Genomic DNA, 18,330 nt, shown 5'->3' with positions numbered 1-18,330 from the left:
GCACGATGTAAAAGATCCAGATCAGAAAGACGAATGGTCTTTAATTAAGTTGCCAGTTCTATGAACCTCCAGCATCACAAGAACACCCTTCTGCCCGCCCGTGCCTCTCCGCAAAAAAATCCTTGCCAGACAGGTGCAGAGGTACACCCCCAGAGTACACAGCATGGGCGGGGGGGAACTGTTCTTAGGGAGGCAAAAACCTACCTGTGTCAGAAGTCAGACACGTGCTCATCATGCACAGGAGGGTTGTGGTGGGAACCCCACACCAAGCACAATCAGGAGAAACCAACTACGAGGGGCCTCTGAGTTGATAGGAATAAATAGGCATATTTTCATACATTTCAGAAGCATCACTTTCAGAAGGAGCTATAAACAGACCATTGTTGCATCTCTTCAAAAAACATTATCCCCTAAGGACTTTTTGCTATATTGTATATACTTTAAGTACATGGCATAGTATTTACAAATTCAGGTCAAATGAAATAATTATTATTGTGTAAGTATGTATCTTCATCAATTCACAGGGAAGGGGCAAATAAGACATTAATAAAACAAGGACACCCTCTCAAGTTTCACGTACCCCTAGAAAACGGCTGATGTGCCAAGCGGGCACAAACTTCAAACCAAGCTCCTGCCTTTGCAGTCCTGGTGTCTCGGTTACCGCGTGGAGTAAGGAATGCAGGTAGCCCTCTGTGCTCACAAATGCTTGAGTGGAAATTTAAAAGCCCCCCCAATAGCAGGTCCCACATAGACGCTTACGCACTTGTGTTTACCTAAGGGAGGGAGCTGCCGTAGCTGTTGGAATGTCTCACAGCCTCTGAAAAGGAGCAGGACTTCTGTTACTCCACAGCAGCCCAGCACAATCTGGAAAAGTCCCTCTCCCCTCCTTAGCAACATGGCACTAATCGAGGTTTCACCAGCTCACACGCTGTAGCAATAGACTCTGTGGAATAAGGGAAAGGACCTAGCACTGCAAGGGGGGGGGGAACAAGTACAACAAAAACTCCCAAAAATAAGGCTTTCAGGCATATATTGCTTTTTTTTAAATTTATTAAATGCCATTGACTTGACCGGAACTGGCAAATGTGCTCATGACCAATGATACATCCATGAGTAGCTGTTTCTAGAATTAGTACTTTAGGAAAATGCACAGGCATGAATAAAATAAAATGCAAGGATGGGAAGTGGGCAGTGCTGTAGCACAGATTCTTAAGCACCTTAAAGGATACAAACTCCTTTTAAAGTACACTTCACAGACACAGGAAACATTTAAACATCTAAAGTTAAATAAGACTCCGAAAGTGAATAGCAACTTAATGGCTAAAATTCGAACAATGGTTAAAAAAAAAGCAAGCTATAAAATCAGTCATCTTGGACAGTTTCGATCCCAAGTATTAAAAGCCAAAGTAATGCATATTCTGGTTTTGCTGCTTCAAGAACAGCCCAAGTTTGTTAAGATTCAGTCTCTCTGGACAATACTGGTAGGTAATACGTATACTGACAGTTCTCATAAAAGTCAGTGCTGGTTCTTACCATCACTCAATTTACAGTATAAATCTCCCACTGCTTTAATCTAGTTCTTCAGTGCTGTTTAGATGTAGAAAGCCATAAAAACTCAAATGGGCATACTGTCAGTTAATGAAAAATGTAACTGTTACATGCACAATTAATACTACTCTCCCTTACTCTACTAAGAGAACCGTTCATGATTAGTAGTAGATTGAACAAAAACCATCTCTAGGATAAGAAATAGTGCTCACATTTCTCTCAGTTCTATAATATAAAGAATTAATGAAGTCATGATCTATTAATACTGAATCACAAACCCAAGTTCAAGTGTGCCAAGTTTCCAATAGCAAGAAGGTAATGGTTGCCTGCTTTCAGAATAATGCTATAGGAAATCCAGCTCGCGGTCCACAGAAGATAAAGCTGCTCCCGGAGTAATGCTGCTCCATCTATGTGGGACACAGAACTAGAGGAAGAAAAAGACAGCATTTAGACAGAAATGTATTTCTTGTACATTTACACAAAATGTATACACATTTTACATGTATATAAAAACATCAAGTAATGAGAACTAAATATTAATGCAAGGATCTATAGTTAGAGTAGCAATTTTAAAACAAAAGGGCAGGGCTTTAAGAGGCCATACCCAACAATGATAAGTTCTCTCATGACAGATGTATTAGAATTTCCCAGAAATGAGACACCAAAAGGCCATGTCTACCACTTGGAGACAGAAGCCCAGAATGTTAGCTCTGTTCCATAAGGCTTGTGACACAGCAAACAGGCTCCCTGGTGGAAGTCAAAGAAGGGTGCAAGTTTCTGCACACGTTTTTATTCCTGTCTAGGAAAGGCACAGCGGCAGCCATGCACACGATACGAGCCTCTGGTACGACTGTCGAAGGCAGTGGTGGCGGCAGGCTGCAGTGGGGTAATTAAGCAGGTGTGAGAAAGAGCAGCTCAATTAGCCCATCCAGTGCCTATCCTATCTTAGGCCAAATGAGGCCTCTTTTCTACCTTCTTTCACTTCTGACCTTTGCATTAAAACTAAGGTGGTATATTTAGGCAGCCAAGCCACACTCATCTGTGTTAAAACAATGACAAAGCCCAGCCAAAAAAGGAGAGTTCTCCCCTGAGCAACACCCACCTCCCAGACAAAGTGTCCCCAAGAAAGAGAACAGGTAACCAGCTGTGAATTTCCAGGATGGGTGGAAAAGAGCATTTCAAATGACCCCCTCATCAGGACCTTCCCACACCCCTGAATACCTCTCTCCGCGTTACACTCCCTTCTTCATCTTTTCGGACTACAGGGTCTCCGCTGTAGTCTGAATCCTAGCTGCTTTTCCACCCAGTCCTCACAATACAAAGCCAAGACAAAACCACAACACATGCACACAAACAGCTCATCAGAAGCAGGTACAGAAGAGAGAGAACTGGGCTTACAGACAGGAGCCAGCGGCCCGAGCATGAGGAGCAGAATTAGATGGGTGCTGCTTCCCTAAGGCATGCGGTATGGGTAGGTTCACAATTACGGGCCTAGGTTTTCAGAGTAAAGAATTAAAAATCATTTTCCCCCAGAGCACTCTGTTCTCTGGGTCATAACATCCTTCCACACAGTCAAATGCTAAAATACCTAGAGAATGCTTCAGAAGCTCATTCTATCTCTGGCCCTCACGGCAGTGCCTGAGGGACCCACTATAATTAAAATTTAAGACATGTTCTTTGTGTTCGTCTCATTCCTGTTTCACATCTAGAAGAACAAACCTCAGAACAATCCAGCTTTCATACCAATGCTAGCACAACACAAAAGCAAACAAAGATGTCAGGTATTACCAAAAAAAAAAAAAAAGATCAGAATTTAATAGGGAGAAAAAGCCCTCCACCAGAAAAACAGCTTATTTAAAAATGATGTCAATTCAGTCTGTGCTACCCCAGTGTTAACCCACTAATGGCGAGCTCCTGTTTTTAAATCCATGTCAAGCCTCTTACACATGAAACTTATGTTTATTCACTGTGGGCACCTGTGTGTACCACTGTTGAAGAAAAGTCCCATCTGAGATACCGAACATCTCAGAAATCCTAAGCTTCCTATGCTCAGCCAACTCTGAGGGGCAAGAGAGAGAACCCAAAGAAGAAAAATGTTACTAGAAGAGGACTGCTCTCAAACTTTGATGAAACATTAACTAGATGCATTTTGTGATGACTTGAAAATCTGCTGTCTGAATAACTGCTACTTTTAAAAAATAATTTCATTCAAAAGTATTAGTTTTGCCTATAATTAAGTTCTTCAGGCCTCTCTTCATCAACAAATTTTGCTCTTTCTTCAGGAAGGTAAATAACTTCTTCACTTCTCAAACGCTCTTCTTTTGCCTCATCAATATTCCCATCCTGTGTGATCTTGATCCTAAGATTTATAGCTCGTTTTTCACTGTCCTGGGTTTATGAAAGTCCATTCTTTTTATTCCCCGCTTCCCTCCCTCTGTCCCTTACACCAATCCCTTTTGTATTCCCTTTGGCACTGTTCACAGATCTGACCATTCCTTCCTTCATCTGTCCTCACTAATGATCTGTCCTCTGTGCTTTTCCACTGTCCCCAAGATGACAGAGACCACCCTTCTCAAATTTTCCAGGGTCAATGTGCCGACGTGTGATACCCACACATAATTATGCCAGTATTTTACTAATTTGCCTCTACTGTCTTACTCAAGCTATTTTAACTGCAAAAAAGTTATTTCCAGCCCAGGACCTCAAATAAAAGCTAAATTTTATATAACCATAATTTCTAATGTTGGTGGTAAAAGTCAGTCATGTATCTATCCTCACTTTGTACAATAAGATTAATAAAAGTTGTGCATTCGAAAGCTACTTTTTTAATCTATGAGCAAGACGATGATGCATTTACTGACTAATCAAAATTTCCCAGCCATTACGCATATACCATTATAAAACTCACCTTTCAGTATATAATCAGTTAATAAGCTCGGAACTTTTTCACTGTCCTCCTTCATGGCACAAAGAACTACAAAATAAAGGAGAAAAGGGAAAAAGGCAACAAATGAAAATTCAGATCCAAAATAATACTTAATTTCAATCATTGTAGCCCTAATCTTAATTACATAACTGATTCATATAAATTATAGATTATCCTGATAAGAGAATACAACAATAAAGCCTCAAAAATTTATTTTTAGTTGAGTAATTTCTTATAAGTGGGATATTAATAATATCCCACTTACCTGGGAGTTATTTCCCTAATTTAAAACTTCCAGACAGTAGAGGCAGGAAAGAGGAATTGGGTTATTTACACGGAGCCTCCACGCTATCATAAATACTGGAAAGTGGGTTACTGTGGCGTGCACTCCCAGGAACTCTGTGGAATCAGAGGACCTCAGTGCTGCGATCCAGCAAACTGGGGAAACTCTAGGATAAATGGATAGTTAGCTATACTCTCCAAGGAGCATATCTGCTGGGCTTCTTGGAAACTTTAAAAAAAAAAAAAAAAAAAAAACAAAATGAAGAACAGCTTTCCACGAAGCACCTGGCACCTGCCAGGCTACCTATTCCTTCTGCGCTATGGAGGAACCCAGGTGCATTAGACTTACCCTAAAGGAATCTTTGAGAATTTTATCTTCTAAGTAAAGATCAATACAGAAAGAACAGCCACTTAGTATGTCTTCTATTTTTTTTAAATCTACACCATCCAGGTAGAGCTAAATTCACAAATACGGTACTTTAACAGTGACTGCCAACTCAAATTTTCTCCAGAGCACCCTGGTGAAAACACCTCACTGTTTTTCCTGCACATATGACACAGCAACACAGAGTAACTGTCAAGGCAGCCTTACTGGGTTCACACCCTGACTCTGCTACTTCCCAATTGCATGACACTGAGCAAGTTACTTCACCACTCTTGTACCAAGTTCCTCATCTGTAAAAATGAAAATAATAATTAAGATCTATCTCAAAGGCTTGTTATGAGGATTAAGTTACCAATTCAGATATAAAGGTCTTATAATGGTGTCTGGCACATAGTACATGCTATGCAAGTATTAGCCATAACTAACACTACTGATAGGATTAAAACTCTTTTTACTATTATTATTGAGCCTGGGATCCCCTGCTAATAGCTTTTATAAAGAAGGTTACATCTCTATAAACACTGTGACTATCTCCACAGGGCTCTTCTTTTGGAAAGGAAAGAATCTTTGGACCTCAAGATGTCCAAAGATTCCAAACTGCATCAATCTATAAAGACATCTTGATGTTGGAATTACAATGACTTTAGTCTGACCAAGTAAGTGTCCTTGATCTGAAAAGCTGAGGCCTGCCAGTAATTCCTAGTTTATGAGCAATATGTATGTTCCCTTCTTTAGAGGGCTTACTTACTATTGTTCAGTATTTCTGCTTCCAATCATGTTTTAGGTTTTTTTTAACTTCTGTATAAAATCACATACCAAAAGCCAGCATCATTAAAAGTACAGTTGCCTGGGAATTAAGAGAGCCAGCCCTGTCATTAACCATACCCCTGTGTGATCAGGGACACTCGTAACTTTGTGAGTTCTTCCTGAAAATTAGAGGGCTGGCCACCCAGTTAATCTCTTGATTCTTTATTTCAGACTGGCTGGCATCACTTGATTTATGCAGATTTAAATATAAAATGTTTTTTAAGTACTGTTCACCAAAGGAAAGGAAAAAAACCCAGCTTAGCAGGCAGGGAGCTAGGAAATAAGACACTTCCTTCTGCCCTCAAGCGCCCCCCACCCTTTGCTGTGTCCTGAGTTTCCAGAGTAAATATCATCAACATCCATCCAGGTGACGTTCTTTCATGCGGCTCCCTCCTCATTAGCAATTGTCATAAATATTCACAATTAGAACCAAATAGATAGCAAATTCAATCTCTCCATTTTAAGAACAAGGAAAACACGGCTGATTGATAAAACTTATCCCAAATCACGCATACATTAAGTTACTTACTATGAGGTAAATAGAGCAAATATTTTTTATCCTAGTTTTACAATGTGAGCAAGAGAGGATAACTGACTTCCAAGGATATCCTTGAAAATAACAGGGATAGAACCAAAATTCAGAGTTCATTTATGGCTATCATAGGGGATACTCGATATAAAGTATATTTAAATCTAACAGATTATTTTAAAATGCAAGCCTCTTGGGAAGGTGGAGTATCTGTGTCCGCTTTGTTCGCTGAAGTATCCCAAGTGTCCAGAACGGGACCTGGCATACAGTAGGCCTTCACCGAACACTTGATGAATGAATGCATGTTCTTAAAACATTGCTATCAATTAATGTTCTACCTATAACTACTACCTTGGGTCCTACATTCGTAAGAAATAACGGTGTTTACCATAATCTGTCCTATTCAGTTACTGACAACCATAGATATGTAAGATCCATTAAGCATTTTATTGATAAATGGATAAGTTCTTAAGCATACAAGAAATGATAGAGATTCAAGTGACATTTCTCCCCAAAAGTTTAGCTCATAAATATTTCAAAAGGTAAGAAAAACATAAAAAATACAAATCGACACAAGAGTGTTATATTTGATATCACAGCCATTTCTAATTTCATTCTCATAAGAATAAATAATGACATCCATCATTTACTCTCCTAAATTGACAAAACAAAACAATAACAACAAAATTAGCCAACTAAAATCAGGTGTTTAAGCATCAGCAAGAGTAAATCAAGTAACAGTTTAATTTTGTCTTTGCTCACTTTTTGTTAATATTTGAAGATCTTCAACAGATGGTGGTCCATTTTTTTTCTCATAAGGAATGACTGTTGTCAAATACTGCCAAGTTAAAAAAAAAAAAAAATGTGTCACTTAAATCTGAGTTACCTTATGTGCAAAAAATTTGATACAGTTACTAGAAGGTCTTGTTTATAAAACAAAATATGAGCTACTTTAGCAATGAAAACACAGGTATACATGGGAATAAAGGTATCTTACTATTTCAGCTGGAACTCCTTTTTTTGCCCACCTCTGCTTCATACAAACTTAGTGTCAACACAAATAACCACTTTTTACATTTCATTTATTGAACGTTTCACAGAACTAAGTCTGAGGATGATTTACTCAATTTGTCCATTTTTAAAGTGAAATCTTATCTAACATTTTCCTTGCATATTTTTAAACACATTTTAAGAATAGTAATTTAAACTAAAAACAATTTTAACAGTTCTGTACAACAAAATAATTTCCAACAGCCAAATAATTGTTTCAGACCACTTTTATTTCAAATGAACAAAATGGTCAACATAAACAACTTTAAAAAACACATATTAGTTTTTTCTAGGAGCTAACAAAGACACATTTACTCGAATAATTTTAGAAATGTATTATTACTATTATTTTAAATTATTGTGTAAGTAGTTATAAATGTTTTTAGGTATTAAAGGAGAAAAGTGAAAGTAGAGATTGGCCCAAGGGGAAATTAATAATGAAAATTAATGTCTGAAATTGAAACAAACTGCCTAGTTCACTACTTGTAAAGGCTCACGAATAGCAGAGTTATATGTTATAACTACATCCCATGAAACATAATCTATTAAATGATTGCCCAGGTTTTCCTATTCTGACCACCCCACCAAAAAAATATATAGTTCAGGGCATTTGCATATGCTCATATAAAAAGCTATTTGTTTTTACTTGGAATCTCTTCAGCCCACCCATGATTTAGTCCCATGCCCTAAATCTCAGCTCTATTGCTAATCCTCACTGAGTAATCTTATCCTACCCATAATTGAAAAATAAGATGAAGAAAGATGCTTAACAATAACTGGACACCTAGGTCAAGAAAAGCAGTAAAACTGAATCATTCTATCTTTAAGAAACTTAGCGTTCCACCATCTTTTTGGAGTAGACTTCTCCAGTTGTGTAACCAAATTAAGTTTCTTTGTAAAGAATAACAACAACAAAAAAAAAAAGCCAGAAATATGCCCTCCTAGGGCTCCACTAATAGCATGTGTCAGGCAAGTTGCAGAAGCATCAGGAAGCTGCACCTTGACATGCTGGGATACCTGGCTAGGTTTTCAGGCTTCCCTCCCCCTGCTCCCATGTGTCATGTCAGTTTGGAAGTCATTTTGCCCCATCTTGTGGGTTGAGAGAGGTGACAGGCAGCAGAACAACAACAAAACTTCAACCACCCTCCCATGGAGCCTCTTTAGGAGCTGCCAATGCCAGTGTGAACCTCGCCTCTTTAATATTGATTATTTCCCTTCTTGAGAAATACACAGCTACCTTAGGTAAAAACTCTAGGTATTTGACCTAGGCATTCTTTTGATAAACTACCTACAAGCTGCATTCTGCATACCTTCTTAATCTTCACTTAAGAGCTAACTTACAGAATGTTTTTTTTAAAGTGGAAATTTGAAATGGGGAAAGGTAATTTTAAGTACACTCATTAATGTAGATGTGTTTCCCATGTTCATGATACTCCTTAAATCATTATGCAAAAATGTAAATAAAAAGCAAAGTGCTACACATTTGACTGTATATCATATCTATGCATGATTTTGTATAAATAACATCTCATGCCTCATTTGGCAGACAACTGATTTGGCTGACTATGTAATACACCTTAAAATCACATGAATTTCATTTAAAGGAGATAAAATATACTCTATATATATTTTGGCCTAGAATTTTAGTCTCAAACATATCAACATCTAGCTTTCCTCCCCACAAAATGAGATCTTGTCTCTTAGGCTTTTAGAATTATAGTAGCATATTCTATTAATAGTTTAGTTATTTTGACAAAGTTTCTACACATGCAATATATTATGTCAATACGTTAATATCTATTTGTTTAAAGGTAAAAGTGAGAAATGGAGCTCTAAAACATGTCTTAAAAATGCATTGTCTATTGTCCAATTTGAAAATGCTTTTTCCACAAAGGGAAATTCTGTTCATCATCAAGACTATAAATATAATGAACTTTGATTTCTCTCTTTTAAGCCGTGGTCTTAGTAAATTAGTAAAACTGCCAGCTATCAGGATCTTCACTTACACAGAAAATGAAAAAGCAGAGAACGAGGAAAATAAGGATAACCGAGCACCTGTTTCTCTCCACCTGAATTTCCAAAGGTGTGGCGGAGGCCATTCTGAATGACATTTGAGATCCCTTCCATGCTGAAGCGCTAAAGGCAGCAACATACGGCCCGGAAGAAAAGGACAGAGAAAGAAGTTCAAAGACTATTAGTAAGAATGTAACATGATGACTTATGTGCCCAAGAGGCAAGCAGTTAGAAAATGCCACTATTCATCCAGATAAAGCAGACAAAATCATGCTATTTTTAAAATATTTTTGCTTCCATTTCTTTGCAAGCCAAAAGCAAAAGCAACTGCTTTTCTGCTACTATGTTCATGAAGATTTTTCCTAATATAGCCGATAAATTTATTCCAATGTAAACATAAGCTGTACACATGCTGGTTTTATACAAAATTTACTAATTTTCAATATACCTTTTGATATTATTTACCTACATTTTATCAAAAGTCTGAAAACTTAATATGAACAGTATGCATACTTTGAGCCTACATTTGCATATTTCTACCATCAGTGTGGAGAACATTAACATAACATTTAGCAAATGAAAATGCTGTTACTTGGAGAGCAGACCATTGCTGGTTCCCACTCAGTCTTCAGGCCACCTGCCATTGCCTTAGCGCGGAAAATGTCAATTGGAAGACGGCACATGCTTCCTGGAGAGCCGCATGGGTCCCATTTGCCAGCCTGGCCCCCAAAAACTTCTACAAAGACTTCCACTCTGTTCCTAGGAAACAATTCCAGCTTCTTTCTCCCAGCAACCTCCAAGACTTCCTAGAACTTTTTTTACTGAAAAGGGGATATTTTTTTTCGAAACTACTTATCTTGATTTGTAACCAGTCTACAATGTCACCAGGCACAGTGAAAAGAGACCAGCGGCACCTCTCTGGCGACTGAGTCAAAGGAGTTAGGTGGATTCTTACAGCATGACTAATTAAGGGGAAAAGCATCGTGGAAAAGGAAGTTAAGGCCTGATTCACTGGATGGTTCCCGTCCCTGGAATTTTATAGGGGAAAGTTGAATCAGTAAACACGTTTGAGAAGTCAGTGTAAAGAATATATAACGAGGCCCCAAGGAGTAGAAGAAAGGAAACCAAGGCAATGGTCTCTGCCCTCAAGAAATACATAGTTTAGTCCAGTGGTTCTCAAAGTATGGTCCAGGGACTCCTCCAGGAGGTCCCTGAAATTTTCTCAGGGGTCCAAGAGCTTAAAATTATTTTCTTAATACTACTAAGATGTCATTGGTCTTTTTTACTCTCATTCTCTCATGACTCACAGTGAAATATTCCAAATGACAGACTGAATGCAGAAGCAGATTTATAAATCTAGCTGTCTGCAATTAAGCCAGATATTAATGAGATTGACAACAATGTACAGCAATGACATTTTTCTCACTAAAATATGCTATTTATATAAGAATTAATGAAACTATTATTGGTATTTTTAATGAATGAATATTCTTATTTTATCAGTTTTAATTTCTAAGACAGTAAATACTGATCAATATAACCTAGATAACCTAAGCTTTTTGGAGTCCTAAATAAATTTTTTTCCCCTCAATAAATTTTAAGAGCGTTAAAGAAGTCTTGACAACAAAAAGCTAAGAAACACCAAAAGGTTTAATCCTATGTGTTTCTGTTTCATTCACATAACTCAACAGTATTACCGAAAATCTGAGTAGCAAATTTTACTATCCTGTGGGAATTCGTACAGCTATGCCTCTCCCCCTAAATAGTCCATCTTCCCTCCCCATTCTTTCCCACATCTGCAAGCCAGTTTTGTTTCAACAAGAATCAAATGTCTAGTCAAGATACTTCACTGGCCACTCTTCACTTTGCTGAGAACGTAACATTACCTTTGATGGAGAAGACTACTTTTAAAAGAGAAACCTACAGACAACTATTTTTGTAGCTTTTTTCACATGCCATCATAATTTTGTTCACATTTTTTAAACAGGCGCAGTGGCTCATGGCTGTAATCCCAGCACTTCGAGAGGCCAAAGTGGGAGGATCGCTTGAGGCCATGAGTTAGAGATTAGCCTGAGCAAGAGCCAGACCCCACCTCTACAAAAAATAGAAAAATTAGCTGGCCGTGGTGGTGTGCACCTCTAGTCCCAGCTACTCAGGAGACTGAGGCAGGAGGACTGCTGCAGCCCAGGAGTTCGAAGTTGCTGTGAGCTATGATCGTGCCACTGCACACTAGCCTGGGCAACAGAGCAAGATTCTATCTCAAAAAGAGTAAAAATAAAAAAATACAGTATCGGGCCAGGCATGGTAGCTCACGCCTGTAATCCTAGTACTCTGGGAGGCCGAGGCGGGCGGATTGTTTGAGCTCAGAAGTTCGAAACCAGCCTGAGCAAGAGCGAGACCCCGTCTCTACTAAAAATAGAAAGAAATTAATTGGACAACTAAAAATACATAGAAAGAATTAGCCAGGCATGGTGGCGCATGCCTGTAGTCCCAGCTACTTGGGAGGCTGAGGCAGAAGGATCGCTTGAGCCCAGGAGTTTGAGGTTGCTGTGAGCTAGGATAACGCCACGGCACTCTAGCCCGGGCAACACAGTGAGACTCTGTCTCAAAAAAAAAAAAAAAAAATACAGTATCAAAAAACATTTTAGGTTCCAGAGTCTACAACAAAAATTATGGGAAATTATTTTCAAATAACCAAGTCAGTTCATTTTTTTAAAAAAATTATTTCTAACAAATATATTTCCTTTCAAAAGCAACAAAGAGAAAAATACTTATTTTTAAATACTCAGTATTACCTAGCTCCATTAGCTATGGACATGTTAGAACTAGATATAAATTCAGAAAATCTCAAAGCAAGAAGAAAAGTTTAAGAATCCACGTATCAGGAAACTGGGACATACTTTATATTTGGACAGTACATTCTGAAACTCTTGCTTTATCTCCCCCATTAGAAACCTAATTCCTGCCACTGCAAAAAAAAAAAAAGAAAACAGTTGATACAAGCTTTCAAATTCATAAGAAAGGTACGTAATTTAGTTTTTCCTTATTAAATGTGCAGTTGTGGACACTGCTGAGCAATTTCAACTACTGGTAACCTGACTATTTGTGAAAGATGGCTATATGGCTTTCCTGCACCAGAATTCCAGGCTTAGTGGAATTAAGTGAAAATGCAAACATGGGAAGCCAGGTAACCTGGAAAAATACAAAACTAACAGCTGATGCTAGTGAAAGAACTTAAAGTGAAGAACTCTCAGTAGAACCTCTGCTTTGCTTCGATGGCCTCTGAGTCGGTAGCAGCAGCCAACAAGGCCCCATCGTATCCTGACTTTTGCTGGCCAGCAGATGAACAGGGAAGCAGCGTGGCACCTGTAGGATTCTACTGCCTCGTTCTACTGGAAAATTACGGAACAAGAAGATCAGAAGGTTCTACCCTCTCCCCCCAAAAAAACCCAAAGGAACAAACTGAAGGATATGCCTGAGAACATTCCTCCACCAAGTGCTCTGGTTGCTATCAACTCCCACCTCCCCAGAAATCACGCAGTAAATTTCTTCCTTCTGTGCATTTTCGGATTCTCCCTCTCTACTATTTATAGCTCCTTCCCAATAGCAACTCTAAATTCTCAAACTCTCAACCTACTTCTTTCCCCTAGCGTTTCCTGAAACAGTTCTTCCTAACATCATTTTTTTGATGCTGAAGTCCACAGCCACTCTTTAGATCTGAGATGTCCAAAACTCCTCCCTCCCTGAGCCCTTCCCTGGATTCTGAGACACCACACCTGCCAGGCTTCCTCCACCTCGCTGGCTGCCTCTTCCAAGAGGTGCTGCTTTCCGTCCTCATCCACCACATGCCAGTGTTCTCCGGGACTCCGGGACTCCGTGCCTCTTTCTTTACTCAACTCTCATATACTGGCGTTCCCCAGGGTTTTGTCCCTACTTTTTTCCGATGCGCACTCTCTGGACATCACCACTCAATAATTTCAACTTCTGCCTCCATAAATTGATAGCTCCACTTTACTAAGATCAGCAAAGTGCTTAGAACACAGACTGGCACATGGTAAAGGCTCCGTAAATTTCAGCTCTCTTGATTCTAATTTCCCTCCTAAGCTTCGACTTGTAAGTTTAATGGCCAACTGGACATCTGTATCTATGGTATGTTTAGTCTGTACCTATTGTATGTTTAATGGCCTCTTGGACATATCTATGTCACTACCTATAATGTCTGTATTTCTAAAACTCATCATATCCAAAACTGAATCCAACCTCCTCTTTCCCACTAAAAAACAAACCAAAAAATAAAAACCCTGTTCTTCCTTCAGCATTCTATTCTCCTCTCTCATTCATTTACTCATTCTTTCAAAAAACGTATCGAGCCAGATACTATTCCAGGTATTAGAGATTCAAAGTGAACAGTCAACTGAGGCCCCTCCTGCCCTCACATTCTGGCATAAGCGGGTGGGGGACACAAAAAGTCAAAGAAATAAATTAACTAGGTAACTGCAGAGAACACATGCCCTGTAGATAGCTCCAACCGGGCAATTAAAAACTGGATGCCTGCTTTACACGGGAGGTCAAAGAAAAGCTGAGGAGGTGACATCTGAGCTAAAACGTGAATTATACACCCATCCCAGATGAGCCACAAAGGACAATGGACAAAGATCTTCTCAGAGAACAAAACCAAAGGTAGCCAAACTGGCCAACGAGGGAGTTCACTCCGCAGCTAGTGCACAGACGTAGTTCTTACCCAACAGAGCGCTGCTGAGTGTGTCCATTCTCCCCTCCTTGCAGTAAGAGAAGTTTTTATTGCAGCAACCCTGTCCTCTCCTCTCTCCCCTTTGTGTGCTGGGTGTGTTGCAATGGCTGGCTTCACTTTTGGACCACAGGGGCTACATGCAGAGCCGAGGGAAAGCACAGACATCCCTCACAAATGTCGGGCTTGATACTAGCTGCAGTCACTCCCGACAAGACTTGCACACTTCCTTGTGAAAAAGGGGTGTGTGTGTTTTATGGATCCTTGTCCAAGGCAGTAATCAGTAACCCGACCCTAACTCCTCCCTCCCCTGATACCCCAAGTAATTGATTCAACCTCCTTAATATCTCTGAAATGCAACCATTTTTCCATCCCTTCTGTCACTTTCTTGGCTCAATTCTTACATGAATGACTACAACAGCTTCCTAATCCGCTCCCTGCCTCTAGCCGCCTCCTCCCAATTAGTTCTCCTTGAAATCACTGAAGTTTACCTTCCCAAAAGACAAATCCAAACATCCTACTATTATCCTAACTATCCTACTTAGAATCCTTTTTTGGCTTTCTACAGCCTTTAAATAAGGACCAAACGCCTTAGAATGGCATACAAGGCCATCCACTTTCTGGCTTCCACTCTACAATCTCCACAGCCTCGCCTTGAGTCACTTGCTTCCTCACCTCTGGCTTTCACCATAATGAACAGCTTGCATTTCCCTAGATGTCCCTGTCACCTCCAAGTGGCTGCACACACCATCCCTTCTGCTCTATGCCTGTTCCCTCCTTCTACCTGTCCTCAGGATTCAACTCAGCCTTCCCAGTCTCCTAACCCACACTAGGAGCAACAGCAATACATGCACACCTCGACCACAGAACAGCTCCAGGCACAGGAAACACTGAAAGCACTGCAGTGGTTCTGAACATAGCAATTAAACACCACACATAAGGTTCCTCACCTTTGACACTACTGACATTTCCAATCAGATAATTCTTTGTTGTCCTGTGGGCTATACGATGTTTACTAGCATCTCTGGCCTCTAATCACCAGGATGCCAGTAGTACCACCCCCTACCTCCCCATCCTACCCAGTGTGACCACAAATGTTTTCAGACATTGACTGATGTCCCCTGGAGGGAAAAGCCAGCCTGGTTGAGAACTGCTGCACTAAAGTGCACTGGATAGTACATCATCTCGATCCACACCCCATGGGCAGCACATCCCTGGAGAGCGGAAATTTACTCTGCATCCTTAACACCCATGCCTAGAACATAACTGGGGATCAATGAATAGTAGTAAAAGAAAATATAATCAAAATATTTTTAATGGGGGGGGTAGACAGCACAAGATCTAAAGAAAAACAAAGAAAGAAAAAAAGAAAATTTTGGTTAAGTTAAATTTTTCATTAATTCAACTCAGTTCTCAAAATCCTTAAGGACAGAAATAATGTCAGATACTTCTTTTGTATGTCCCAAAAAGCACAAACCAGTCTTCAGTATGTAGGAGGCACCTGATTGATAGTCAATAACTTAAACTGCAAAACGCTACAGCAATTATAACCCACACCTGGGAAATATTCCAGATTTTTGTATGGAATCGGGAATCACGTCTCAGTCAACAGTATTTGGAATCAGAACATTTTTAAACAGTCAACTTGGGAAGAAAAGTGTCTGATTAGCAACCAGAGATCTGGGCTCTCTCCCAGCTTTGCCACTGTGTGACATGAGAGCGGTCACTTAACCTCTTGAGGCCTGTTTCCTCACCTGGTAAACAGATGATTAAATGTTATTAATATGAAAGGTCTTCTGACCAGTAAATTCTGTGAATCTATGCATCAACTAAAAAGATACATTATTTTTTAAGAAAGCAAATTAAAACACATGCATTATTCACACACACACACAACAATACAGGACTAGAAAGGCCACATGAGGCTGTAAGTGCTCCAGAATGGCAGAACCACACAGCCAAGTGATGCATTCAGATTTGTCTACTCCAGTGGCTTCTTTTTCTTTTTTTTTTTTTACGAGGAAATGAGTACACTTTGAGGACAGAGACCGAGTCTTCATCTCTCCATCCCAGCACCTTGCTCAGTGCCTGGGCCACTGCAGGCATTTGTAAACATCTGCTAAGCTAAAGTATAACACTCCTAACTCTAGAACCCAGGGGTTCTTACAGCCTGTGACCTTTTCATTGTATCATGAGGTCTCTTGACTCCTTGCAGGAAAGAAAGAAAGAAAAAAAAGGAGCCAAAAGGTAAAAATAATCTGAGTGCAAATAGAATAAAGATGACATGACAGGACATAAAGTTATTTGTCAAAAGAATGAACAACAGAGTTCTGAAAAAGTCCATTGAAAAATCTAATCGAGGAAATCAACATGAGATTAATAAGGTAAAATACAATAATCCTGTTGTCATGGTTTGTAAAATAAAGGAGTGACTGAGAAATATAAAACCCCTAGGATAATAAAAGAGTAGCAAGTAGAAGATCAATGAACTAGAATGAAAAAGGAAAAGAGACCATAAGACAGTAAGACTAGAAGAATCCAAAGCGAGCTCTGTAGAGCATACAATAGATTCTGTTTTACAATTGCCCTATAAATTCAAAAAAATAATACACCCTTTTGGAAGGCAAGATGAATTTTAAAAAGAGAAAACCTCAGAGACAGATTAAATTTACTTTTTAGTAAACGTCACCTCATTTAGAAACACTCCGTTTACAGCCTTGAGAGCAGATGCAGTATTATTAGGTGCTTATAGTGCTTAACGGGGCCAGAGGGAAGATTTTCGCTATGCTTAAATTTTATAAGTAGGAAGACAGAGAGAGAGAGACATGAAGAGGGGGCGAGGGGAGGAGGGGAAGAGGGAAAGACGGAGGGAGAGAGAAGCATTTATTTGTTGAACACTTGTCAAGGTAAAAGCACCACAGACATGTCAAAGCACTGACAGAACTGAGTCTCAGGGTTAGGAATGCTAAATGAAATGAAGGACATTAAAGATTTGTTATAGTTTAATTAAAATAAACAACTGCAATATTGGGTATGTCAGAAAGCCCAATCCTCCCTCCATTTCCAAATCTGGAGTAAAGAATCGAAGGCTCAAAGTGTAGAGCTGGTGAAGATTCTGAGCCTAAAGTTACGCTGTAATCTATCCATCCATTTCCCACAACTTCTTTAGGAAGGAAAAGTTACTAGTGCCGCAAAATGCCCCTCTCAGAATGGAACTTTTGATATGAGCCCATTTATAAGCAGGAAAATGATTAAGCGTTACAGCACTTACTTTATTGTTCCCCTCGCTACTGACAAATGCCAAGGCAATGTGCGTGGCGAGCACGGGGGAAGGGGTTTCCTCCACGCAGGGCTTGGATAACACTGTTTATGCTGAGAATATTCACACCGCCTCGTGATCATTTCCTTCCCTGGTCTGAGTATGTTCTCAAAGTCCCCAAATCAGTCATTCTCTGGAAACTTTTCTCAGACAAAATCAGGAACAACAAAGTGTTAACAAGACATAGAACAATTAAAAAAAAATCCATAAAAATCTGAAAGACAAAGAAATGGGCCAAGATCTCCAAGCCCATACATAACATGGCCTGCGTAGCTTAAAAGAGGAAAATTCAGGCCACAGTTCCTCGCACCCCCTTCCATACAAGTCTGCACAACTTCACTCCAGTGCACGCTGGTTCTGTGAGCTACGGCCTCGCTGTTGAGCTTTTGCTTACTCACTTATGAAATGGTCATAATAATAATAATCCCCTACTTTATAGGCTTGTTGTGAGGGTTAAATGAAATAATCCATGGGAAGTACTTACCGAAGTGCTCAGCAAATGCCAATATTCAAAAAGTCTTGACTATATTCCTTTAAAAAAGGCTAGAATAATATTTTAGACACAACTTCCAAAGAAAAGCAACCATACCTTTCACTTTTCTCCTCAACAGCAAAAACAGCTCTTCCAGTTCCCCTAATATAAATAAAATTGGAACTGAGAAATAATAAATTTCTGATTACCGTCCCTAGCTTAAAGAACTGAAAACAACATAAAAAAGAGACA

At 39.4% G+C, this 18,330-nt stretch overlaps 1 protein-coding gene across 1 annotated transcript in view; it reads right to left on the bottom strand.

Annotated features, from left to right (window-relative positions):
• Positions 1–1,013: 1,013 nt before the first annotated feature.
• Positions 1,014–18,330, bottom strand: part of FEZ2 (fasciculation and elongation protein zeta 2 (zygin II)) — a 56,973-nt gene continuing 39,656 nt past the window's right edge. Inside the window, exons 6-8 of the mRNA XM_012653839.1 lie at positions 7,240–7,315; positions 4,457–4,522; positions 1,014–1,972 (exon numbers count right to left, since the gene is read on the bottom strand). Coding sequence (XP_012509293.1) covers positions 1,956–1,972; positions 4,457–4,522; positions 7,240–7,315 — 159 coding nt within the window. The 3' untranslated portion in view covers positions 1,014–1,955. The remainder of the gene's footprint in view (positions 1,973–4,456; positions 4,523–7,239; positions 7,316–18,330) is intronic.

This window comes from Propithecus coquereli, unplaced genomic scaffold (assembly GCF_000956105.1).
Source record: "Propithecus coquereli isolate 6110/MARCELLA unplaced genomic scaffold, Pcoq_1.0 Scaffold43, whole genome shotgun sequence".
Taxonomy (NCBI): Eukaryota; Metazoa; Chordata; class Mammalia; order Primates; family Indriidae; genus Propithecus; species Propithecus coquereli.
Note: the sequence above shows the minus strand (reverse complement) of the source record. Positions and strands in the feature narration are given on the sequence as shown.